Below are 25,139 nucleotides of genomic sequence, written 5' to 3'. Positions count from 1 at the left end.
CTGAGACTGAGCCACCTCTGGGCCCTGGGCCTCTGTTCGGGGTGGGCAGCGTTCAGCCAAGCTCATCCTTCACCTCAGGGGGCCTGTGTGGTTCTCACGCACAGTGTCCAGGGTCAGCTTGTCAGCGCTGGCCACCCGGGCGGCCTCTGTCAGCACTGCATTCCCCAAACCTGTGGGGCCCCACGCTTGGTGCTGAGGGTTGATGAGGACCCAGGAAGGACCAGGAGAGCGGAAGTGGGACCTTCTGCCAGCTCCGTAGAGGACAGCCTGGAACCGGCTAAGACTGGAGGCAGGGAGGCCCAAGGGGCAGGAGAACCAGGCACCTCGAGGGGCAGAAACAGCGCTGCAGTGGCAGTCACCCACGGAGCGTGGAGTGCTGGTCCACGATGCGCCCTCGACCCACGGGGAAACGCGCCCCACGGGGCAAGGGGCTGGGCTGAGTCGCCCACGGAGCGTGGCATGCTGGTCCACGATGCGCCCTCGACCCACGGGGAAACACGCTCCACGGGGCAAGGGGCTGGGCTGCTTGCTGGTCAGTGGCAGGCAGGATGGGAACACACAGGTACGCGGGGCCCACCTGGGTCTCCTGTCCACACGGGAGAGGGGTTGAATCCTAAGGCATCTCTTAGCGGCCCCAGCGCCATTGTGGGACCACTGCCTGAGAGCCCCTGAGCTCCGTCCCCTTTGGGTCACTTCTCTGGGACCCAGTCCGACTGTTCGTAAGATTCAAGGGTACTGGCTGCTCTGTGCCCGCTCGTTTGATGTTTAGCACAACTACACACAGGTAACTTCTTAGCCGGCTCTGAACTCAGCGTGCGGTTCCCGTGGTGTAGGCTTCGGTTCCACCAGGTTTCCTCCTGTGTCCCAGGAGCAGGAAGAGGCCGAGTCCACCCCCACCCCGCCCCGCCTGCCTCCACGACACCCAAGGACCAGGTGCCAGGTGAGAACCGGCCTCCAGTCCTGCCCGGGTGTCATGTGCTGCTGGAAAAAGCTTTTCATTTCCTTTTCCATTCTCAGGAGCACTGCTCCCCGGGAAGACCGTGAAAACCGACCTGGTCTGTATGAAAGACTGAAATGTCATCAGTTCCGTATCTCAGTGTTTCTTTTCCTTAAAAGTTTGTCCTTCATAGCTCAGCGCTTTTACCTTGTTCTAATCAATTATCAATCATGAAATTAAAAACCCCACAGATGGTCTCAGGTGTTTTAAATCTTCAGGGTCATTATTTGCTTTGTCTACTTGTCCTCCTGTTAACAGACCCCCAAGGCGTCTCCAGCTTTCATTGTGGATTTGCCCTTTTCTCTTTTCGGTTCCTTTGGTCTCGGTACAGTGTCTGTGCTTCCATTTTCTGTCCCATGTGAGCCCCAGGCCTGGGCTTGTGAGTGGGCGGTGGCCCCAAGGCTGTGCACATGGCCCTGCCCAGGCTGGCAGCCGCGGGAGCACACGAAGGCATCAGAGCTCCGTGCTGTGCATGACACAGGGGCCCCCTCCTTCGGGGAAGCGTTCCAGAACTCTCCGGCCCCTTCCTCCCGCCCACAGCCCCAGGTCCTTCTGGCCCCTGTGGTGTGGTGTGGTTGGCACAGTAGCCCCCACACCTCCTTCCCAGCCTTTGTTTCTGCTGGTCCTCACCTTGGTTTCCCACTCGGAGGCCCCAGGGAGGAGACGGCGCGTGGCTGGCCCCAGTCGCTGCCACGGAGCTGCCCCCACCCCAGCGCTTGCCCGTGCTTGGAGGACTCGCCGGGCGCCTGGGCATTCAGGTGCAGCCCCTAGTGCTCTGTGCTGACTGAGCCCCTCCCTGGAGCTGGCGGAGCCCGTGTCCCTGCTCCGTCCTCACGGCGTCTGGGCACGTCCTTATGCTCTTGTTTCTGGGTCGTTGTCACTAAAGAATGCATTGAGCTGTTTTGCAGACAGATGGGTAGTTCTGTCTGATAGAAACGTCCCATGAGCACAGATCGGCCCGTGGTGAAGCCCCTTGAGGCCCCGTCCCTGTGGAGAAGGGACACGTCGGCCCCGTGGTGAAGCCCCTTGAGGCCCTGTCCCTCTGGAGAAGGGACACGGATTTGTCTGTCACTTTCTCGTGACACTTTGTGGAAATAAACTGCAGGTTGTTTGTGACAAGCTGTTCTTTTCTGCTAACTCTGTCAACGTTGATTGCTTCTAGGTTTTCACCTCAAATGGCCCCACGGTGATCATGCCCAGCTGGTTCTGCTCACGAGCGTGGTTCTCCCACGTGGGCCCCTTTGACGAGGGAGGTCAGGTAAGGGCCGAAGGCAGGAATCAGCTCCCTCCCCTGGGTTTGGGGCCCTGTCCTCTGTGTGTGGGCTCCGCACACTGGCCACCCTCCGCCCTGCCGTGCCTCGAGGGCTCTGGAGATTTAGGAAACCCCTGCCTGAGGGTCCTCCTGGTGCCCCTCCTGGAACCTGCCAGCATCTTAGTTGTTTTGCTGAAAGCAGGGGCTTTCTGTGTGAAGGCTGTGGGTGCCCTGGGCATCTGCACCTGACCTACACCGGCTCCAGGTTACTGCATCCTGGTTTAAAAGCTGTGTGTGGGAAAGCACAGGACACGGAAGCTGTTGGCAGAGCTGTCTCTGGGACAATGGAGGGAGAAGGGGAGCCCATCCTCACCGTGGGGGTGCACCTGCAGGCGTCTGTGTCCCTGTCCTCCCAATAGGGGTCCACCTGCAGGCGTCCATGTCTCCGTCCCTGTGGGGGTGCACCTGCAGGCATCTGTGTCCCCATCCTCCCCGTGGGGGTGCACCTGCAGGCGTCCGTGTCTCCGTCCTCCCCGTGGGGGTGCACCTGCAGGCGTCCGTGTCCCCGTCCTCCCCGTGGGGGTGCACCTGCAGGCGTCCGTTTTAAATACTAGCTATGTCTAGTTTTTTGTGTTTTAAGAACTCCAATTCTACGTTGGTTAGATTTTCTTCGTCTTTCTAACCCTTTTCACTTCTTTCATTATATAATTTCTATTTTCCTTTCTTCAGTGTTCCTTATTAACTTTTTAATTAAAATCATTTTCTCTTAAGGATTTCGTAATTTAGTCTTCATTTTTCATATATTTTGTTCCTTTTTTTTTTTTGAGACAGGGTCTCACTCTCTTGCTGAGGCTGGAGTGCAGTGGCTCACTCACTAAAACCTCTGCCTCCCAGGTTCAAGCAATCCTTGTACCTCAGCCTCCTGAGTAGCTGAGACTACAGGTGCACACGACCAGGCCCAGCTACTTTTTTCCTATTTTTGGTAGAGACTGGTTTTGACATGTTGCCCAGGCTGGTCTCAAACTCCTGGGCTCAAGCAATCCACCCCCCCACCTCAGCCTTCCAAAGTGCTGAGATTAAAGGCGTGAGCCACCACACCCAACCAATTTTGTCTCTTCTTAAAATTTCTTTTTTTAGTTTAACTGATCCAATTTTACATAAAAGCTTTATTGAGGTATAATTCACATGCCATACAATTCACCTATTAAAATGTGCAATTCAATGTTTTTTTAGCAAATTTATAGGGCTGTACATTCACCAGTCACCACTACCATCTAATGTTAGGAAGTTGTCATCCCCCAAGAAACACTTCCTGCACCCAGGGGCGCACCTCATCTGCCACCTGCCAGCCCTAGCCAAGCACTAATGCACTTTCTTCAATGCTGTATTTAGACCCACCCCATTAGGGTCCAGTTTTGCCCTTAGTCCTTGAATTTCTGATTCAAGATGGGTCTCCGCCACCTCCCTACACATCCCACCCCATAGCCTGAAACACTTGTGGAGGGTGTGGAATTTATCTTGGTGGGTTATTTACAGGGGTCTCTGTTTCCTGGTTTGGGGTTTGTTGCTATTGTAGAGGGAGAGGCTGAATTTTTATCTGTGGGAGTGTTTCCAGTTTTTAGTTTTCTCTGCTGGACTTTGTGTCCCTGCGTTCCGCGGACTCCGATCGCTGGGCCCTGGCTCGAGCTTTCCCCCTTCTGTCCCCGCGTGGTGCCTGCTGCTTCCTCCTGGAGGTTTGCGCTGGGGACGGGGCTCTGCAGAAGGGCGGGTGGCGCTGGGGACGAGCCCTGGGGAAGGAAGCGCGTCCCTGATTCGGCTTGCTTTTGCCTCTCAGGATCCGAGTCTCCGGAGCTTCTGGCCCAGCCTTCCTGGGAGTGGCTTTAGCTCATGCTTTTCTCCTCCAGGCAGTTCTGGGTGCTCCATCCCCAAAGGCTGCCCGAGGATGGTTCTGTGAGCAGATGGGGGCTGGGCGGCCACATTTCCTCCGCTTGGCATCTTCCCTGATGCCTTTCTGGGCGTGACCTCTCCCCCTTTCCCTGCGCCCCGCCAGGGGCCCTGCACACCACAGGGCAGTCCAGGCACCTGGAGGCTGGTTGGGAAAAGCCTGAGGGAGGAATGAGGCCATCTCGGGCCTCTCAGGTCTCAGCAGCAGCAATCGGGAGGGGAGAGAAAAGTGGGACAGACCCTCTGTGTCCCCCTCCTCCCGGGGCAGAGGCACCACCCGGGAGCGGCTGTTGACTAAATTCTCACTTTACTGCCAGAAAATAAGAAAACCCCAAGGGTCGGGCTCTTCTGGTGATAGGAAGAGAGAAACCTTTTTTCTCTTCTTAAACTTATAACGTGTTGAGAGTTCCAATGCTCTTTAGAGCTGCCTTTGAAAACAGAAAATTAGAGAAAATACCTCAATGACCCCTGTGAAGGGTCCGTGTCCACCACCCCCCGCCCCGGAGCCTCCACGCTAAATCACCCGTGTGAGACAGCACGTGGGCTTCAGTGATTCCTTTGTCTTTATCTTATGGTGGATAAACTTTTAGCAGGGCTGTACACATGATTTTGAGGTCTGTTCTTTGACTCAGCATCTTACAAATCTTTCCATGTCGTCGTGGTTTTTGTAAAAGGGATTGCTCTGGAGAGGTGGAGATTAAACAGTGCATTTTTGTTGGACGCGGAACCACAGCACTGCCTGTCTGTCCTGGGAGCAAACAGGCCAGTGGTCGGGCTGTGATAGTTTGGGGACTTTATTACCTGCACTTGAAGTTTGTGTGCCAGCCAAGGAGAGAAGAGGCTGGACTTGGTGATAGACTGGCCCTGCTGCTAGGCTCTCAGAAAACCCGCCCTTTCCTGGAGCAAAGGTGTCTCCGGGCGGCTGACCCAGGTGAGCTCCAGCAGAGAACCACGAGGAGGCCAGACTCCACATCCTGCTCCTCCCTCAGTTTTGTTTGAATTTAAGAAAGCAACAAGGCCCAGTGCCGGCCCCAGACGGACCCACGGCTCAGTCACAGCCCTGGGCTGAGGATTGGGGTCACCCAGGAGAGGAGCAAGCAGAGGGCAGGGGCCATTGGGATCATGGGCTGGGGGAAGCAGGGCCCAGGTTCTCACAGGACAGAAAAGTCTGGTGGGAATAATGCCTGCAGAATGTTCCGGAGCAGAGTCCCCACTGACATGGAGGAGTGTTCGTGGATCAGCCCCGTGGGCTGAGGTTCAAGTTTCTGAGCTTGGACAAGTGAGCAGGGCCGGCACAGGCCCGGGGCTGCCTCCCCACTGCTGGCTCCCCTGCCCGCAGCCCCACGCGCCCACCCAGCACCACTGTCCTCTGCCCACAGTCGGCACTTTGAGTCCCTTGAGCTTCTGGGGCCGCGGCCACTGGCAGGAAAGGACGGGGATGGAGACCGGACCAGCCATCCAGGAGCCGTGGCTGCGAGACCCTGACCCACCCCAGCCCCTTTCCCCGGCTGCCTGTCTTCCTCCCCCAGCCCCTTTCCCCGGCTGCCTGTCTTCCTCCCGCAGCCCCTTTTCTCGGCTGCCTGTCTTCCTCCCCCAGCCCCTTTTCTCTGCTGCCTGTCTTCCTCTTTGCCCTGAGACCTTTGCTGCCCAAAATGGAATTTGGGACAGAACCAAGAACCAGCCCACCCTCCCTTCCCCTCTTTCCCACCTGTTGAGAAGCTCAGTTGCTCACATCTGTTGTGGTTGCCGACCCACGTCCCTGTTGAGCCTCTAAACTGGTTTCTTTGCAACAAAAGCCTTTCCACCAGTTCCTGGTTGGCCGGCTGAGCGCAGGTGTGGTGCATCCGGGGCAAGCACACGTTTCTGGGGCCCCAGTGATGCCTCTGCTTCTCCCGCCCTGCAGGGCGTCCCGGAGGACCTGCTGTTCTTCTACGAGCACCTCAGGAAGGGCGGCGGCGTCATCCGCGTGGACCAGAGTCTCCTGCTTTATCGCCACCACCCACAGGCAGCCACGCACTCCATCCTCGAGTGAGTCAGCCCCACCCGGCCCCGGGACGCCTGAGAGGCCAGGAACGCGGGAGGCGCCCAAGGTCGGGGCTGGGGTTGGTGGGGCTGACCCCAGAGGCTGTGGTCAGGCTCTGCCTTGAGACCCAGGGTCTGGTGGGACACGGGGAAACAGTACAACCCGAGGCGGGGGGGCGTTCGGCGTCCACGAAGGGGCATTTCCCAAGGGCGCCAGGGAGCACCAGGGTGAAGGCCGAACGTCCTTCCCTAGTTCCGAGAGGTAAAATGACCATGCGCTGGGTCCTTTTGAAACCCTGTGCTCCCTTTAACCCAATGGGAGTCTCATGAGTGGGGTCCGGCTGGGACCACAGGCCTGGGGGGCGCAGCTGCCGTGGAGGGTGGCAGAGGCACGGCCCGGGAATCACAGCACCCAGTGCTGCAGGGCCCGCCTCCCTTTTCCATGTCACTGTCAGGCGCGGCCACGTGGGCCTGGGTCCCTCTCCCGCCTCCCTTTTCCATGTCACTGTCAGGCGCCGCCACGTGGGCCTGGGTCTGGGGTTGCCGCGTGGCTGCATTGGAGCCGTGGCAGGGGTGAGGCAAATCGGGGTGAAACTGCATCTGGAATTCCTTCCTGAGATCCGGGCAGACAGTTCCCTCCTTAGATCTGGGCAGACAGTTCCCTCCTTAGAACTGTGAGGACACAGAGGTCTCGGCCACCTGCCTGCCGCGTGCCGCAGCGTTAAGTGGAATGCAGGCCGCTGTCCGGGGCTTGCATCTCGGCCCCTACGGGTACTCAGGGTCCCCGGAGTCTCAAGACCCGAACTAGGGTCATGTGTGGGTGTGGGAGCCGCCATGGTCCCGGGCCTGCCGTGACAGGGTTGAGACTCTCGGCAAGATCCCAGCTCCCCAGGCTGGGGGGTTGGCAGGAGGGCCAGGAGCTTCCCCACTGGGGGCATCATCCTCACTCCCGCATGCTGGGGCCTCCCGCGTCGGCGCTCCTCTCCCCCCTCCCGCGTCCGCGCTCCTCTCCCCCCTCCCGCGTCCGCGCTCCTCTCCCCCCTCCCGCGTCCGCGCTCCTCTCCCTTCTCCCGCGTCCGCGCTCCTCTCCCTTCTCATGCGGTGACATGTCCCTGACTCTTCAGCTCCTTTGCAACATTTCCAGAAATGCTGACTTGTGCTTTGGAGAAAAACTGGGTTTCCACCTTTCCCAGTGCTAAGGCGGGGCCACGGCTTCCAATGAGGATGTAAAAAGAAAGGCATAGGGGGCCCTGGGGAGCCTGTTCTCCCTGATTAAATGAGAACTTTTTAAAATGTGAAAAATGAGATGAACCAAATACAGACATCATGGCTGCTTCTAATTTTATCTTCCTACGACGGGCCAACATTTTCAGACCAGAGACCCCTAGGAAGGCTGAGGAGGCCGGTGTCAGAGGCTCCCCAAACCTCACGTGCCACCCACGGCCACAGAGGCCACCTGCTTTCTTCTGGAGCCTGACTGCTTTCCTCTCATGTGAACCCCATGGGGCCCCTGAGCTGATGTCGATGGATGAGGAGGATCGGGCTTGTCCACCACCCCCCCCCCCCGCCGAGACACCCAGCAGACCCGGGCTGCTAAGGACAAGATGGCAAAACCCGGCGAGGCTGCGTCACCTGGTGGGAAAGTCCCCACAGTTGTCTGCAGGAGCTGTCCTCACCCAGGTTCACACACACATACACACTCTGCACATGTACACAGACCACACATGCACACCACAACACCACAAAGAGCCGTCCTCACCCAGATACACACACACACACACACTGCACATGCACACAGACCACACGTACAGCATGCACGCACACACATGCATGAACGTATACACACGCATGTACTCACTGCACACACGCTCACTGCACACATGCACTCACACATGTACACACACTGCACGCACACACATCCGCACAGCACATGCAGGCATGTGCGCTCACTGCATACATGTACTCATACTGCACATACAGGCCCTCACTGCACACACGTGTACACATGCATGTACACACATCCACACAGTACATACAGGCATGTACTCTGAACACATGCACTCACTACACACATGCACACTGTGCACACATACCACACACTCCCACACAGTGTGCACACACACACATGCTTCAGTGTCCTGAAGTCACTGACTGGGACGGGCATCTCCCTGTGTCCCAGGCTGGGTCGGGACTATTGAGGTGGCTGCAGAGGGTGGGGGAGGAAAAGGTAGACTCCAGGCAGGATCTCCCTGACAGTGCCTAAGCCCTGCAGCTCCCTGAGCTGACAGAGGCGACCCCATGTCCCCCCATCCCCTCCCATCCCATTGCCTGTGGGGGTTTTGCTGCAAACGGGGTGCCACAGGGTTGGGGGGGGGTTTATCCCGGGAGGCAGAGGCAGCAGCAGTCGTAGAACAGCCATATCCTGCCACGATCCCGAGGCTGAACCCACGAGGGCCCTGCTCAGGGGAGGCCCATCACCAGCCAGCGTTGTGTCTGGCCCAGACCCCACCCCGGAGGAGGCTCCCACGGACACAGCTCCCTTGACAGAGCAGAGGGCATCCCAGGACTCAGCCAGGGCAGGGTCTGCGGGGCACAGGGATTCAGCGTGGCTGCATCACAGCAGTTGGGGAGGACAGCATCTGGGACACATCCCAGGCCGTTCTGGCCCCGTTGGCCTCTGCATCCCCTGCCCCTCTAGCTTCTGGCCTGTCCAGCTCCTGGGGCTTTGAGACGGGGTCAGCCCGGGCAGCTCCAGGAGCAGGGTTGAGGGAGAGGCGCCCACAGGCAGGCAGCTGACAGCGATGGGGGCACGTGGGGAGGGGCTGGGGCGGGAGGAGAGAGGGCGGGGCTAGGAAGGGCCCGGGCAGTGATGGGGCAGAGTAGCAGGTCATAGGAAGGAGCCTGCTCCCGGGGCAGCAAAGGCAGAAAGAACAGAGACCAGGTTCCCAGGGGAGTGGAAGGGTTCAGGGCAGCGACCCCGAGGCAGAAGATTATGTCCAAGTGTGAACGCTGTGATTTTATGGGATGGTTGGTATGTGCCCTTATGGACAAAGGTTTCTCTGGGAAACTGGACTTGGGTCAAGTCCAGTCCTCTGTGTCCTACAGAAATTCTGCCTTCCAGAACCTTCTAGATTCTTAAGTGACAGCTTCTCATCTGTCCCCACCTGTTGGGGTCTAATGGAAGGGGCGGGTCCCCACCTAGGCATGTGGCTACGTCCAGCTGGGGCAGGTAGCCTGACTGTAGGACAGCCAGTCTCTCTTAGGCATTAGGCCAGGTGTCCACTCCACTGGCAACGTAAGCTGAGCACACATCATGTCCCTGTATGTCAGCATCCGTGTGCATCTGTGGGGCCCCCGGCCTGCCCGTCACCCTCTTCTCCACCGCAGGACGACCATCTGGACCCACCGCGTCCGCTTCCTGGAAGAGCGGGCCCTGCCCCGCTGGGCGGCCTTCACCATCTGGAATGCCGGCAAGCAGGGGCGCCGGCTGTACCGCAGCTTGACTGCCACCAGCAAGCGCAAGGTGAGCATCCTGCCGCCCTCCAACGCTGCCTGCCCCGCCCCCGTACTGTCCCACAGCACAGGCCCCGGCCCCGGCCTGTCCAGAGCTGCCCTTCTGTGCTTGTCCCCAGGTGGTGGCGTTCTGTGACGTGGACGAGAACAAGATCAGGAAAGGCTTCTACTGCCACGAGGACTCTGAGGTGTGCAGGGCCGCACGGTGTCACCCTCGGGATCACCTCCCTGCTCCGGGGCTGAGGGTCAGCTGCCCAGAGCCTTCCCCCTTGGCAGAATCCACCCGGGCCACGCCGGCTCCTCGGGGCCTCCAGGGAGCCCAGCCCCCATTCTTTGGGGGAGGGCCCCGCTGTCCCTCGTGGGTCTGGGCCTTGGGGTAGCCCACCCTGGTCAGTTCCGCAGTCGGGTGTCAGGCGGGGGTGGCGGGAGCCGGGGTCCTGCCCTGAGCAGCTGCCGCAGTCTGTGACCCTGGCACGTTATCTGCTGCCTAAGCCCTGGCTCCTGTGTGAGCCAACTCGGCTGCACCCTGAGGGCGTCTCTCCGGGGACGGGCTCCAGGCTCGGGCAGGACTGACGGCCACTCGCACTCTCAGGAAAGACCCAAGCCCCGAATCCCCATCCTGCACTTCCGAGCCGCCCAGCCACCCTTCGTCATCTGTGTGAAGCTGGTGAGTGTGGGGCCCTTGGCCGTGGAGGGGCTTGGAGGTCTCAGGCTCTGCCACGTGGACAGCCCGCCCTGCTGTGCAATGACTGTGTGGCGTGGGATGAGACCCCAGCTGATGGTGGGCATGGGGACAGGTGCCACAGCCGTCCACAACGGCACCACAGACTGGGCTGTGGGGTGGTGGCCGCTGCCCTGGGGGCAGGAGGCAGCTGGAGGGTGGCCTGCACGGGTGTGGGGGGGATGGATTCCGGTCTCTCTTCTGTCTTTAAATACCTGTAAAGCCAACATTTGTTAGAAACTTGCAAAGCACGAGGCCCTACGGTGCCATGTCTGAGGGGCCAAGGCCAGGACCTCCAGCTCCTGTGGACTGAGGTGGCTGCACCAGGGATGTCCTCAGCCCCTGAGTGTGAACGACCCTTGCCAGGGGTGGGCAGGTGACGGGCACCTCGGGCTCCAAATGCAGCCTTTTTCGCCAAGCGTGGGGAGTCCAGGCTGGCTGCGGGGGGCTGAGGTGAGTAGATTTTTTTAAATTTTACTTTAAGTTCTGGGAACACGCAGGTTTGTTACATAGGTTTACGTGTGCTGTGGTGGTTTACTGCACCTATCAACCTGCCATGTAGGTTTTAAGCCTCGCATGCATTAGGTGTTTGTCCTAATGCTCCCCCTCCCCTTGCCTCCCCACCCTCCAGCAGGTCCCAGTGTGTGATGTTCCCGTGTCCATGTGTTCTCACTGTTCAACTCCCACTTATGAGAACATGTGGTGTTTGGTTTTCTGTTCCTGTGTTAGTTTGCTGAGGATGATGGTTTCCGGCTTCATCCATGTCCCTGCAAAGGACATGAACTCATTCCTTTTTATGGCTGCAGAGTATTCCATGGTATATATGTGCCATATTTTCTTTATCCGGTGTATCACTGATGGGCATTTGGGTTGGTTCCATGTCTTTTGCTATTGTGAATGGTGCTGCAGTCAACATATGCGTGCATGTGTCTTTATAACAGAATGATTTGTATTCTTTTGGGTATATACCAATAATGGTATTGCTGGGTCAAATGGCATTTCTGGCTCTAGATCCTTGAGGAAACGCCACACTGTCTTCCACAGTGGTTGAACTAATTTACATTCCCACCAACAGTGTAAAAGCATCCCTAGTTCTCCACAGCCTTGCCAGTATCTTTGTTTCTTGATTTTTTAAAAAATTGCCATTCTGACTGGCGTGAGATGGTATCTCATTGTGGTTTTGATTTGCATTTCTCTAACAACCAGTGATATCTCACTGTGGTTTTGATTTGCATTTCTCTCACGACCAGTGATGAGCTTTTTTTCATGTTTCTTGGCCACGTCTTCTTTTGAGAAGTGTCTGTTCATGTCCTTCGCCCACTTTTTGATGAAGTTTTTTTCTTGTAAATTTAAGTTCCTTGTAGATTCTGTATATTAAACCTTTGTCAGATGGACAGATTGCAGAAATTTCCTCTCATTCCAGAGGCTGCCTGTTCACTCTGATGATAGTTTCTTTTGCTGAGCAGAAGCTCCTTAATTAGATCTCATTTGTCAATTTTGGCTTTTGTTGCAATTGCTTTTGGTGTTTTAGTCATGAAGTCTTTGCCCATGCCTATGTCCTGAATGGTATTGCCTAGGTTTTCATGTAGGGTATTTATGGTTTTAGGTTTAAGTCTTTAATCCATCTTGAGTTAATTTTTGCATAAGCTGTAAGGAAGGGGTCTAGTTTCTGTTTTCTGCATATGGCTAGCCAGTTTTCCCAGCACCATTTACTAAATAGGGAATCCTTTCCCCATTGCTTGTTTTTGTTAGGTTTGTTGATGATCAGATGGTTGTAGATGTGTGGTGTTATTTCTGAGGCCTCTGTTCTGTTCCATTGATCTATATATCTGTTTCCGTACCAGTACCATGCTGTTTTGGTTACTGTAGACTTGGAGTATAGTTTGAAGTCAGGTAGCGTGATGCCTCCAGCTTTGTTCTTTTTGCCTAAGATTGTCTTGGATATACGGACTCTTTTTTGGTTTCATATGAAATTTAAAGTAGTTTTTTCTGGTTCTGTGAGGAAAGTCAATGGTAGCTTGATGGGAATGGGATTGAATCTATACATTATTTTATGGCCATTTTCATGATATTGATTCTTCCTATCCACGAGCATGGAATTTTTTTTTCCATTTGTTTGTGTCCTATTTCCTTGAGCAGTGGTTTGTAGTTTTCCTTGAAGAGGTCCTTCACATCCCCTGTAAGTTGTATTCCTAGGTATTTTATTTTCTTTGTAGCATTTGTGAGAGTTCACTCATGATTTTGCTCTCTGCTTGTCTATTATTGGCATATAGGAATGCTCGTGATTTTTGCACATTCATTTTGTATCCTGAGACTTTGCTGAAGTTGCCTATCAGCTTAAGGAGTTTTTGGGCTGAGACAATGGGGTTTTCTAAATATACAATCATGTCATCTGCAAACAGACAATTTGACTTCCTCTCTTCCTATCTGAATACTCTTTCTTTCTTTCTCTTGCCTGATTGCCCTGGCCAGAACTTCCAATACTATGCTGAATGGGAGTGGTGAGAGAGGGCATCCTTGTTTTGTGCCAGTTTTCAAAGGGAATGCTTCTAGCTTTTGCCCATTCAGTATGATACTGGCTATGGGTTTGTCATAAATAGCTATTATTTTGAGATACGTTCCATCATTACCTAGTGTATTGGGAGTTTTTAGCACTAAGGGGTGTGGAATTTTATTGAAGGCCTTTTCTGCATCTGTTGAGATAATCATGTGGTTTTTGTCTTTGGTTCTGTTTATGTGATGGATTACGTTTATTGATTTGCATATGTTGAACCAGCCTTGCATCCCAGGGATGAAGCTGACTTGATCATGATGGATAAGCTTTTTGATGTGCTGCTGGATTCAGTTTGCCAGTATTTTATTGATGATTTTCACATAAGTGTTCATCAGGGGTATTGGCCTGAAATTTTTTTTGTTGTGTCTTTGCCAGGTTTTGGAATCAGGATGATGCTGGCCTCATAAAATGAGTTAGAGAGGAGTCCCTCTTTTTCTATTGTTTGGAAGTTTCAGAATGAATGGTACCAGCTCCTCTTTGTACCTCTGGTAGAATTCGGCTGTGACTCCATCTGGTCCTGGGCTTTTCTTGGTTGGTAGGGTATTAATTACTGCCTCAATTTCAGAACTTGTTATTGGTCTTTTCAGGGATTCAACTTCTTCCTGGTTTAGTCTTGGGAGGGTGGATGTGTCCAGGAATTTATCCATTTCGTCTAGATTTTCTAGTTTATTTGCGTAGAGGTGTTTATAGTATTCTCTGACGGTAATTTGTATCTCTGTGGGATCAATGGTGATAGCCCCTTTAATATTTTTTATTGTGCCTACTTGATTCTTCTTTTCTTTGCCTGGCTAGCGGTCTATTTTGTTAATCTTTTCAAAAAAAAAAACAGCCCCTGGAGTCACTGATTTTTTTTGAAGGGTTTTTTGTGTCTCTATCTCCTTCAGTTCTGCTCTGATCTCGTCTTCTGCTAGCTTTTGAATTTGTTTGCTCTTGCTTCTCTAGTTCTTTTAATTGTGATGTTAGGGTGTCGATTTTAGATCTTTCCTGCTTTCTGATGTGGGCATTTAGCGCTATAAATTTCCCTCTTAACACTGCTTTAGCTGTGTCCCAGGGATTCTGGTACGTTGTCTCTCTGTTCTCATTGGTTTCAAAGAACTTTGTTATTTCTGCCTTAATTTCGTTATTTACCCAGTAGTCATTCAGGAGCAGGTTGTTCAGTTTCCATGCAGTTCTGCAACTTTGGGTTTCTTAATCCTGAATTCTAATTCAATTGCACTGTGTTCTGAAAGACTGTTAGGATTTCCATTCTTTTGCATTTGCTGAGGAGTGTTTCACTTCCAATTATGTGGTCAATTTTAGAGTAAGTGCTGTGTGGTGCTGAGAAGAATGTATATTCTGTTGATTTAGGGTGGAGAGTTCTGTAGATGTCTATTACGTCCACTTGGTCCAGAGCTGAGTTCAAGTCCTGAATATCCTGTTAATTTTCTGTCTCGGTCTAATATTGACAGTGGGGTGTTAAAGTCTCCCATTATTATTGTGTGGGAGTCTAAGTCTCTCTGTAGGTCTCTAAGAACTTGTTTTATGGATCTGGGTGCCCCTGTATTGGGTGCATGTATATTTAGGTTAGCTCTTCTTGTTGCGTTGATCCCTTTACCATTAGATAATGCCCTTCTTTGTCTTTTTTGATCTTCAGTGGTTTAAAGTCTGTTTTATCAGAAACTAGGATTGCAACCCCTTTTTTTGCTTTGCCTTTTCTTGGTAAATAACCACGGATGAGTGGTTGATAGAGTGAGCCAGGCCCCAAGCGGTACTGTTGGGGGGTTTTGGGGGGACACACAGACACGGGCACCTGTGACAGTTAGAAGCACGCCACACCAGGGCGGGTCATGGTTCCTGCCCCACAGAAGCCGTGAAGCCAGTGTGTGTTGGTCTACACTGCCCGGCCCGCAGTGAGCTGTCACACAACTAATCAGAGTCCAGGCAGAACAACGTGAGCAGAGCCTCATGGGCACAGCTTTCTGGCAATTACTGGCCTATCTCATTTTATTGCAGTTCATTGTGCATTTTATAAATTAAAGGCATGTGACAGCCCCACTAGAGCAACCCCATCAGTGCCCCTCTTCCAGCAGCACGCCCCGTCCACATCTCCATGTCTCCTTGTGGTAACTCGCAATATGTCAAACTGTTATTGTATGTGTTACGGTGACCTGTGGTGTCACTACTATCTCGGGGCGCCCATATGAAACAGTGAACTTGATAAACGTGAATGTTCTGATTGGCTCCGCTGGTCGGCTCTCCCCTACCCGCTCCCCCCTACCCCACCACTCCTCAGGCCTCCCTATTCCCTGAGGCACAACATTGAAATTAGGTCAGCTAATAACCCCACAGAGTCACACGTCTCTTGCTTTAAATCAAAAGCTAGAAATGTTTAAGCTTAGTGAGGAAGGCATGTCGAAAGCCAAGACTGGCAGGAGAGGCCCAGCTTTCAGCCTAACGGTTAGCCGAGTTGTGAATGCAAAGGAAAAGTGGTCCTCCAGTGAACACACAAATGATAGTGAAACAGGCTTTTGCGGATAGGGAGAAAGTGTTAGTGGTCTGACAGAGCAAACCACAACATTCCCTTAAGCCAAAGCCTAATACAGAGCGAGGTCCTGACTCTCTTCAATTCTGTGAAGGCTGAATGATGTGAGGAAGCTGGGAACAAAAGTTTGAAGCTAGCAGAGGTTGGTCCACAAGGTTTAAGGAAAGAAGTCATCTCCGTAATATGAGTGTGAGGTGAGGCAGCAGGCTCTCCAGAAGATCCTGCTACGGTCACAATGGAGGTGGCCGCACTCAAACCACAGATCTTCAGTGTAACGGAAGCAACCTTGAACTGGAAGACACCATGCAGGCCTTTCATAGGTAGGGAGAAATCAATGCTTGGCTTCAGAGCTTCAAAAGACAGTCTGACTCTTTTATTAGAGGCTAATGCTGCTGCGACTTTAAAACCCATTTATGCCTAGTGTTCCATTATTGGAACACTAAGCATGTGCGAGTTTATACTCTGCTTAAGGTCACTGCCAAGGTCTGATTGCAAAAATTCAAAAAATTGCAACCTCAGGCATAAATGGGTTAAGCTGAAGGCAGTGCTCACCATTCTGAGAATCCTAGGATTCTAGGAATGAGGCTAAATCTGCTCTGCCTGTGGCTCTGGAAATGGAACGGCCCAGGTGGCAGCACATCTGTGCACAGCATGCTTTATGGAATAGTGTAAGCCCACTGTTAGGCCCAGTGCTCAGAAAAGGAGATTCCTTTCAATATACGACTGCTCATTGACGGTGCACCTGGTCACCCAGGAGCTCTGAGGCCGATGTACGAGGGGTTCGTGTTTTCACGCTGACACAGCATCCGTTCTGCAGCCCATGGGTCCAGGAGTCATTCCAACTTTCAAGTCTTATTGAAGAAATTTTCTAAGGCTGTAGCCGCCAAAGATAGTGATTGTTCTGATGGATCTGAGCAAAGTTAATGAAAAACTTTGAATAACCATTGTCCAAGTTACCAGGGACATTTAGATGAGTAAATGGGAGGCTCTGAGAAGCAGTTATAAAATGCAAATTCTACACATATCTGGTTTAGTTTTTCAGAAACAGCCTTTTCAGGATCTACTTCTCAGGGACCCCCTCTCCAACCCCATCAGTGCCACTCTTCCAGCAGTACGCCCACTCCACATCTCCTTGTGGTAATTCTCACAATACATCAAACTGTTATCGTATGTGTTATGGTGACCTGTGGTGTCACTAGTATCTTGGGGTGCTCATATGAACCCCAAGGCACTTGGTGAAAACCTTTCCCAGGGAGCGGGCTGAGCGTGGGAAAGGAGGCTCCTCCTCGTCCTGCACACACCGTGTCCTTGAAGGGCCCAGAGCCCCCATGGTCACCTGTCTCTTGTGTGTTCTTCCAGGGGCAGCTGGCAGTGTGGCCTCACAGCACATGCTCGTTCCATGTCTTGGTCTTTTCACGTAATGTAGATTGGAGGTTATTCCGTGTGAAGCCACTGGAGCCCCCGGGCTCTCCTGTTGCTGTGACCTTTCTGTTCAGGGAAATTTCCAGCTTATTTGAGCCGTATCAGCAAAGTGACGGGAAACCAGCCCTACGTACCCATCCCCGGAGCCAGCGTGTCCACCTTATGTGTCCTCCACGCCTCCAGATCCCCACGCTGGTGTTGGGACACTCATTCTAGCCTAATTTCATCCATTATTGTTTCCCTGATATATCTCAAGGGGATAAAAACCGTTAAAAGGACCATAAAACCACCATCCCACCACAGAATTCCAAATATCCCATCAATGTTCAAATCTTCCTAATTGCCTTATAAATTGCTTCATGTTTTAATTTGCTTGCTGGAATCCGGCAGCGTCCGTGTGAACTTGACGACATGACCTTTCTGTCTCCCCGACGCCGACGCTCTTTTCTTAGTTCAGCTGAAGAAGGGGCTTGTGTATCCTGCACTCTGCCGACCGGTTCCCTGTGGTTTTGCGTGTTCTGCTCCATCCTACTGAGAGGTGGTCAGACCGAGGCCACATCAGGCCCCCCTGCGATTCTGTTTGGCAGGAGCACCTCGCGGGTCTCAGGGCACCTCGGTGGCGCTGTTGTTGTGCCTTCCTTCACTGTTAGCTGGAACAGTAAAGAGAAACCCAAGGTTCACGTTCATCACTAAAACACCCGCTCTTCGATTACACGGATGTTTCATGCATTTGTGATACCGTTACTTACTGATGTACCTTTTGGCCATTTTTAATCATTTGCTGTTTAAAATGCTGCTGCAGTGAGTATTTGTATATATACATAATTTCGCTCAAGTGGCTCTATGTGGAATAAATTCTAAAAATTTCTGGGTCAAAGAGCACACGCATTCAGTCCCAATCTGGCTGTTCACCACCTGCAGCTGCTGTGCCAACCCAACCCACCAGCGATGGAGCACCTGCCTCATGCCCTTAACGGGGAGGGAAAGCATCTTCTCACATATTTATGAACTGCTTTATTTCCCTTTTAGTAAATTATTCTTTTCATTAGCCAATTTTTCTATTGGTCAGTATTTTCATAAGGAAAACTCTCCGACGTGCTGCAAATTTTCCTGCCATTTGATATTTTTATATTTTTCCCATTGTGATATAATCAAATTAAGTGACTTTCATTTATAGAGTTTGATTCATTCCAAGACAATCACTCCTGGTTGTGAAATTTAAAAAACAACATTGTCCCATTTTACTTCTGGGATTTCTAGTTTTTAATTACATCTTTGATACAATTGGAATTTCTTTTGATTACAGATGCAAATTTTTCTATTTGTATAACTAACTGTCCCAACATCGTTTACATCACTGCTTTTCCAGGAACGAAATGCCGTCTATGTTGGTTGTGAACGTGCATTTGGCACCTGGCAGGGCCAACCCTCGTGGCGTGTGCGTGAACACATCCCTAAACCATAGTCTAATTTATCCTATTTTTGTAGTTCACGTGAGCAGAATCCAGTGTCTGTGTTCTCGCATCTGGTTTTCACTCCACGTGTTTGGGGTGTGCGCATATCGCTGTGCATGGTGTGGACTTTCTCCACGTCCCGTGTGCAAACGCCACCCCACCCAGAGGCCACGCCAGGACCCAGGCCTGTGGGCAGTGGTTCCCAGTTTGCTCTTGCAAGGACGCTGTGTCCTCTGCGTGAGTGTCCCTGCCTCGGGTCTAATCCTGGGAGTGGAAGGCAGGTCGTGGGTGTGGCTGCATCCTCAGCTTCTCTGGATGATGCCCGCAAAGAGGCTGGCCCAGGAACACGCCCAGAGCCAGAGGGCCCAGCTGCACGGCTCCCTCACACTGGGCTGGGCACTTGGTTGCCAGCAGTTTGGGGAATGTGTTCTCATGGTTTCAGGTGTGAGTCTGGGCACCAACCCCGTGTCCGCTGGACGCTGGAGTTCTTTCCTCTCTGGCGGTGTTTTTCATCAGGGTTCCCCACTGGCCTACTGCACGCTGCGTCTCTCCTGACCTGCAAGAGTCCTCTACGCCTCTGGCTGCTCGACTTTGTTGGTTTAATGTTTTGCAAATGTCTTCCTCCATTTTGTGGTTTGCCTTTTCATTCTCCTAATGAAACATGTTGCTTTACAGAAGCATCTAGTTTTAACAGAGGCTTGTTTTAAGACGGTGTCAACACGCACTGGGCTGGCCTGGTCCCTGAACTCAGGTGTGTTTCCTTTGCAAACTCTAGAGCAGAGAGACAAGGGAGGAAGGACAGATAGTGGCAGAGCGTGTGGAAATGTTTTCCAGGAAGGATGGCTTTCATTTCAGTGACAGCATCATTTGAGTGACAACAGTGGTAGGTGGTGTAATGGATTCTATGTGGTGGGGGTAGGGGGTGCAGCCAAGCTCCGATTCCTCCTGCTCGGCCCAAGGACCGAGGACTGTGACAGGAATGCATAGTCCCTCCTGTGTCCTGCCAGAGGCCAGAGACTTGTGTCCACCACTCTGCCGGGCTGTCTTCAGCAACTTGTTCAGGAGGTGCTGGGGTACAGGGCACGTCTGAAAGGCATTTCTGGATACCTGCTGTGGCCTCATACAGGAGAGTAGGTGACCTGGCCAAGGCTAGCACACAGGACAAGATTAAGCATCCAGCGACCGGGGGTCACAGCCCTCACTGGTCTGGTGGGGATGACAGAGGCCAGAGGGGATCAGACAGGGGCAGCTGTTGATGGTTCTGAGATACAGTTTCTGTCTGAGGGGCCTCCTCCAACTCCTGGCCTCTGCAGAGGGGTGGGTGTGTGGAGGGAAGGTAGGTCTGCCCTGGTCGAACAGCAGAGGCATTGCCAGTTAGTCTCATTCCATTCCGAGTGCCCCCAGGGACAGTCAGCCACCTTATGTAGAGAGGCAAGGCCAGAAGGCAGGGAGGCCTCCCCTCTGGTGAGCAACAGGGCCTGTGGTACAAGCAGTGCCGGCTGCTGCCTTCTCTGGCCCTTGTCTCCTTCCAGCCTCTCCACTATTAGCAGAGGAGCAGAACACTTGACAGGTGGACATGGGCCAACCCCAACCCTTGGCCCTGGAGGAGGCTCCACAGTGGCCTCCTAGATCCAGGAGACTGGACTGAGCTGAATCTACTGCTCCCGACAGGACCTCACAGGGGGCGCCTTTGAGGACAACCTGAGGTCGCTGCACTTGCAGGAGGGCCAGGACTTCCTTCACTTCAGCTGACGGACCCATGGCAGCTGCTCCCAGGTGGGTCTTTTCATCGAAGCACCCTCTGGGTTTGTTCCTTTATTATACTTCATTTCCTTTTCATTCTGTTCTTATTCTAATTTTCTTTACAGTTAGTCTTCTGCTTATGTTCAGCTCACTAATTTCCAGCCTTTCGTCTCTAATGTATAATTCACGACTTCAGAATCGCTTAAGCACCACTTTAGGTGAATTCTATCTGTTGTGATTAACTTTTATAATTTTCATTATTTCTTTTAAAGAGATGTTTTTAAAAACATCTTTTTAAAATTTGTGTGTACACACACACACACTTGGGTTCTGTAACTGTCCACTGGGTCAAGCTTTTCTCCTTCAACCGTGCCTTATGACACTTTATTGAAATGTACCAATTCAGTAAAATACACTGTGGTACTAGGTCATCAATTTCTTCTTGAATGTTTGCTTTAATATCTTCTAAGACTGTGTTACAAATGTAGGAAAGTTCTATCATCTTCCTGTGGAACTGAGCCTTTAATCATCATCATATAGTAATCTATTCCTAATAACACTATTTGCTTTCCTTTAACTGGAGAACTTTGTCATTAACATAGAGGTTTTCATCCATTTGCATTTATTGTGTCCCAAAATATTTATTTCTAATTGTGTGTGTGTGTGTGTTTCACAGCTTGTTCTGCCTTTTCCTCTTGCCATTCTTGCGTATTTTGATAGTGTATTTTTTATTCTTGTTCCATTTCTCTCCTACTAGTATAGAAGTTATCTTCTCCATATATTAACTGTGTGTGACTAAATACTTCAACATGTACCTAGCGCCAAGCTGATAACTGAATTATCCGCACTCTGTTCCAGGAGAACATACAGACTTAAGATGCTCTAAATTCAGCCACCAACTCTGCCACTGATTTATATGCTGCTGTTGTCCATTTTAAGCAGTTCTACATGCTTTAAAAGAAAATCCACATATAAGCCATCCTTCTATGTTTTTATGGTCACAGTTTATTGCTTCCCTTTCTCCACATTCCTCCAACTATCCAACTGCGATCATTTCCGTCCTGCCTAAAGTTTATCCACTAAAGCAGTGGTTCTCAACCAGGGGCACCCCCAGAAGGTATTTGGCAATGTCTGGAGACATTTTTTTTTCTTTTTGTCACAGCTGGGTAGGGGGATCCTGCTGCCATCTGGGATGTTGCTGAACACCCTGCAATACACAAGACAGCTCTCAAAACAAATGACTCAACCCCAAATATTAAGCCAAGATTAAAAAACCAAACATGGATAAGAATGGCATATTTTTATCTAAATGACTTAATTTTGTTCTCTTCTTTAATGTTATGCTGTGGGCACAATTCAGGCAACTTGACAGCTATTTTCGCTCAGCATAATGAAGATCTTGGTCTACTCATTGCTCAACTCCAGTGCTGCTGCTGGGAAATTGGTAGTCGTTTATATCACTCTGTCCTTCTTACAGTTCTGCAGTTTCACCGTGGCAAGTCTAAATGTGTGAGACTGTTAGGCTTCTGTATCTGGGGACTGTTGCATGTCAGTATGGAATATCTGCATCATTTCATTTCATTCTGAGACCCCAATTACCCAAAGGTTAGACATTATTCAGTGTCTCTTGATGTTGCTTTCGTATCTTCCAGTTCTCTGGATTTTTTCAGATCTTCCAGTTTTCTAATTCTGTCTTCAGCTGTGTCTAAGTTATCCATTGAGCTTTTAATTTCACTTCTTACATTTCTAGGGGCTCTGTTTTTTTCTAATCTCTTCTTGATAATTTCTAGCCCTTTTCAAAAATGTACTCATATTATAGCCTACGTTCTACCAGAGAGGTTTTGTATTTGCATCTTCTGCCCCTTGTCTGGGAATACCACTGGTCAGGGCCAAGTCAATCAAATTTTCCACTTTAGGAGTTTTGGGGATCATACAGGTAGTATTAATTCAGGCCACTTCAGGGGAGATTGAGGTAAGAGTCTTGCTGCTGTTCCTTTGAAAAAGATTTATTTAGGGTCCCAGCTTTATATAGCGGTCCATTAGATCTGGCCCTGGGCCTTACATTCTCTCATCCATTCTGCTATCAAAATAGCATGACTAGACTCCAGGGTTCAGCAGAAACCCTCAGGATCTCCAAGGTCTCTGCTGTCACATGGAGGGTTTCTGGTTAGCGCCTAGAACGTGTTTGTGGGTGCACAAATCCCACATCAGCTCCCCGGTCCCAGGGATACTGGCTTCTTGCTGCTCTCTAAACTCACAAAGCTTGCTCCACTTCTGGGACCACAAGCATTCTCTTTTCTGCCATTGGGCACAGTTTGTTTGGACTTCTGCCCAAATGCTGCCCCTTCACAGAGTGTTTTCTGAACACCTCTTCTCGGAGTCAACACCCAACACGCCGTTCCATTGCCCACTTTATCTTTGTTCGTAGCACTCAGTATTGCCTGCCTTGATGGTACTTGCTTGTTATTTGCTATTGTCTGCCCCAGCTATCATGTGAGCAAGGGGTTCCTTGCCAAACTCCATCACCTGGACCCTGGTGGGCTCCAGAAACGGCTGCTGAATGAAAGTGGGCTTTCCAGGCCACCAGGTGTCTGGTGAGCACAAGTGCCCCAGTGATGGATGGGATCCAGTGGGAAAGAAGCAGTGGCCAGTGGAGTGATCCACTTTCCTCGGGTTGCTAAGTTAGACCGACATTGAAAGAAGAACTGCTTTGCCACATAGTGTCACTGCTGGGTCTGGGTGGGTAATCGACCTGCCTGCATGTCTTAAAATGCGATTTATCTGGAATCTTCTTTTAATTGGACTAAGAACAGTTCATCATGTTTTTCTCAGAAGCCACTTATTCCCTCCATCCTCGGTGCTTCCCAGGCCAGCAGGAGCTTCCTGAGCTACAGGCATGGCAACAGTGCACCCCAGTTCCACACCCAGCAGGCGCAACCAGTCTTGTGTGTGCTGACCACAGGAGCCGAGCCTTTTCCTGCATGTGGACTCATGCAGCCAAGGCTGGGCCTGGTCACCCAGGATCCTCACCATGTGACCCCAGCCAATCGAGGGGACAGTTCAAGGAGGAGACCCCTATTAGACAGGTTGGAATAAAATGTTTAAATCTTGTAAAAATGTAACCCAAGGCTCTTTTAAGGGATAAAGACTATTGGCCACCAGGTCAAACACAAGAACTGTAGTGTGTTAACCCCACACTCCTGTGTGGCCAGGTCATCACACACATCCCGTGAAGAGCTGTCTGCTAAAGACAGCATGGACTGTCACAGTCCTGGCCTTGTGGTCCTGGTGACCTCACAAGTGAGAACCACAACTGAGCCTTGCCTCACAGATGTGGGTGGCACCTCCCAGTTCTTGGCTTGCCCATGTTCCTGTGTCCAGGCCCCATCCCCACCTGAGAGCAGGCCGGGGAGCCACCCTAATCTACGCCACGCACACGGCACCTGGCACCCCTGGGCTCCTCACACGGGAAAGGGCTGCTCACCCAAGCCCTTGGGCCTCCGAGTGGCCACACCTGGGGCTGCTGGCCGTGGTTCTGCACCTCAAGCCCTGTGAGCACAGCACAGGTCCCAGAGATGGGTGTGGGTTGCTATCACAGTGAAATTTTTATACACGTTCCCCTCACCAAGCTTTGGGATGGATCAGCACGAGCTCAGACACGGAGACAAAGGTAGCCTCCTGCCCTTTGCTTAAAAACCCAAGTGTAGACTCTGCCCAGGCTCTCCTAAGACAGACAGTGTAATCATTTCAAGAATGGTATTTCCCACATTATTGTAGAGGCACACATTGGACTCACTCTGACGATTCCCCTTGCAGCAGACGTGTGAAGCTGCTGGTCTGCACACCCATCAATCAATGACTCCTGCACTACAGAGGGACCACGTGCACGATGCTCACATGTGCACAGGGGGGAGGACGGCACCCCCACCAGGGAGACAGGCCCAGAAACAGCATCTGCCCAGCACTCCAGACCACGCCTGCCACCAGGGCTTCTCAGTTCTCTGGCATTTGAACCTCTGATTTAACATTCATCTCTCTCCAAGACTGGGCGGGGCACCGCCTGTGGCCAGACGTCTCCCACAGCAGGGACAGCACCAGGCAAGAAGGGGACCTGGTCTCCAGGCAGGGGGAGTGGAGCCCACCTCCCCTCTGGCTGACCCCTGGGCAGTGAGCCTCTCCATCACCCCTACACACATCAGGCTCAGAGACAAAAGGCAGGAACTTCTTGGTACATGATTTTATAGGAAGCACATTTGTGTTCAAGTGAAGGCAGAGGCATCCACCCCAGGTCACTAGAGCACAGGTGCAGAGAGGAAAAGCTGTCAGCTGGTGGCACCACTGTGCCAGGCTTTCCACACCGGCCTCCTTCAGGAACAAGACATCCTCACCAAGCAGGGTGAGGTATGGGCTCCGGTATGGGCTCCAGGACTGGCTTCAGCAGGCACCAGGCTGAAGAAGAGACAAGACAAGCTCAGGCTGGTCAGCTCCCTCACACACCATTCCCAGCCAGGGGACCCTCGCCCCTCTGGGCCCTGTGTGGGGACTGACACTGGGTTCCTGCAGGAAACTCTTATTTGTGCCATTTCCCACACACCCGGGAGCCCGAGCTATGTGGTTGACAGGTGCTGATGACTAACGTGTCCTCAGAAGGGCACCCCATCTGGGCATGCTGCATCTGGGGAGCGGGAAGGGAGGTTCACTGCACTGCTCTTAACCTGCATTCACACGTTTGAAATTTTTCCTAATAAAAATGTAAAAAGCACATTTAATTCCAAAGTCTGCTGTTGAGTTCAGCCTTTACACACACAGAAATGGGAGAGGCTGTGTCCTGATGCTCAGCCCATCCCCACTGCCCCCATGTATCTGGATGTGGTTCTCCTCCTCCCTCTCGGATATAACCTCCTGCTGGAAGGAGGCTGAGAGGAAGGAGCCAACCCTGGTAACCAGAGAGACAGCACAGCAACCCTGGGCCCCAGCCCCCGTGAGAATTGAGGTA

At 52.0% G+C, this 25,139-nt stretch overlaps 2 protein-coding genes across 32 annotated transcripts in view; one reads left to right on the top strand and one right to left on the bottom strand.

Moving 5' to 3' along the window:
* The window catches only part of B3GNTL1 (UDP-GlcNAc:betaGal beta-1,3-N-acetylglucosaminyltransferase like 1), a 96,512-nt gene extending 71,600 nt beyond the window's left edge, over positions 1-24,912 (top strand). For 2 of the 16 annotated variants that reach the window (XR_008494923.2, XR_010124594.1), the window contains 8 exons: positions 2,160-2,255; positions 6,097-6,221; positions 9,603-9,738; positions 9,848-9,916; positions 10,321-10,395; positions 20,072-20,176; positions 22,976-23,229; positions 23,960-24,912. Coding sequence is in view for 8 of the 16 variants with exons in the window: in XM_063655874.1 (XP_063511944.1) it covers positions 2,160-2,255; positions 6,097-6,221; positions 9,603-9,738; positions 9,848-9,916; positions 10,321-10,395; positions 20,072-20,152 (582 nt within the window). In the remaining 8 variants the exon portion in view is untranslated. Of the gene's footprint in view, positions 1-2,159; positions 2,256-6,096; positions 6,222-9,602; positions 9,739-9,847; positions 9,917-10,220; positions 10,396-20,071; positions 20,177-21,001 lie in introns of those variants that run through there. The other 14 variants (XM_063655872.1, XM_063655878.1, XM_063655876.1 and 11 more) reach the window with 12 other exon arrangements.
* The window catches only part of TBCD (tubulin folding cofactor D), a 190,770-nt gene continuing 189,996 nt past the window's right edge, over positions 24,366-25,139 (bottom strand). For 13 of the 16 annotated variants that reach the window (XM_054456076.2, XM_063655868.1, XM_054456077.2 and 10 more), the window contains one exon: positions 24,366-24,592. In XM_054456076.2, the coding sequence (XP_054312051.1) occupies positions 24,578-24,592 (15 nt within the window). In that variant the 3' untranslated portion in view covers positions 24,366-24,577. Of the gene's footprint in view, positions 24,593-24,742; positions 24,885-25,139 lie in introns of those variants that run through there. The other 3 variants (XM_054456073.2, XM_063655861.1, XM_054456072.2) reach the window with 1 other exon arrangement.

The sequence above is a fragment of the Pongo pygmaeus genome, chromosome 19, assembly GCF_028885625.2.
Source record: "Pongo pygmaeus isolate AG05252 chromosome 19, NHGRI_mPonPyg2-v2.0_pri, whole genome shotgun sequence".
In the NCBI taxonomy this organism is placed as follows: Eukaryota; Metazoa; Chordata; class Mammalia; order Primates; family Hominidae; genus Pongo; species Pongo pygmaeus.
This window is presented reverse-complemented; position numbering and strand designations above follow the sequence as displayed.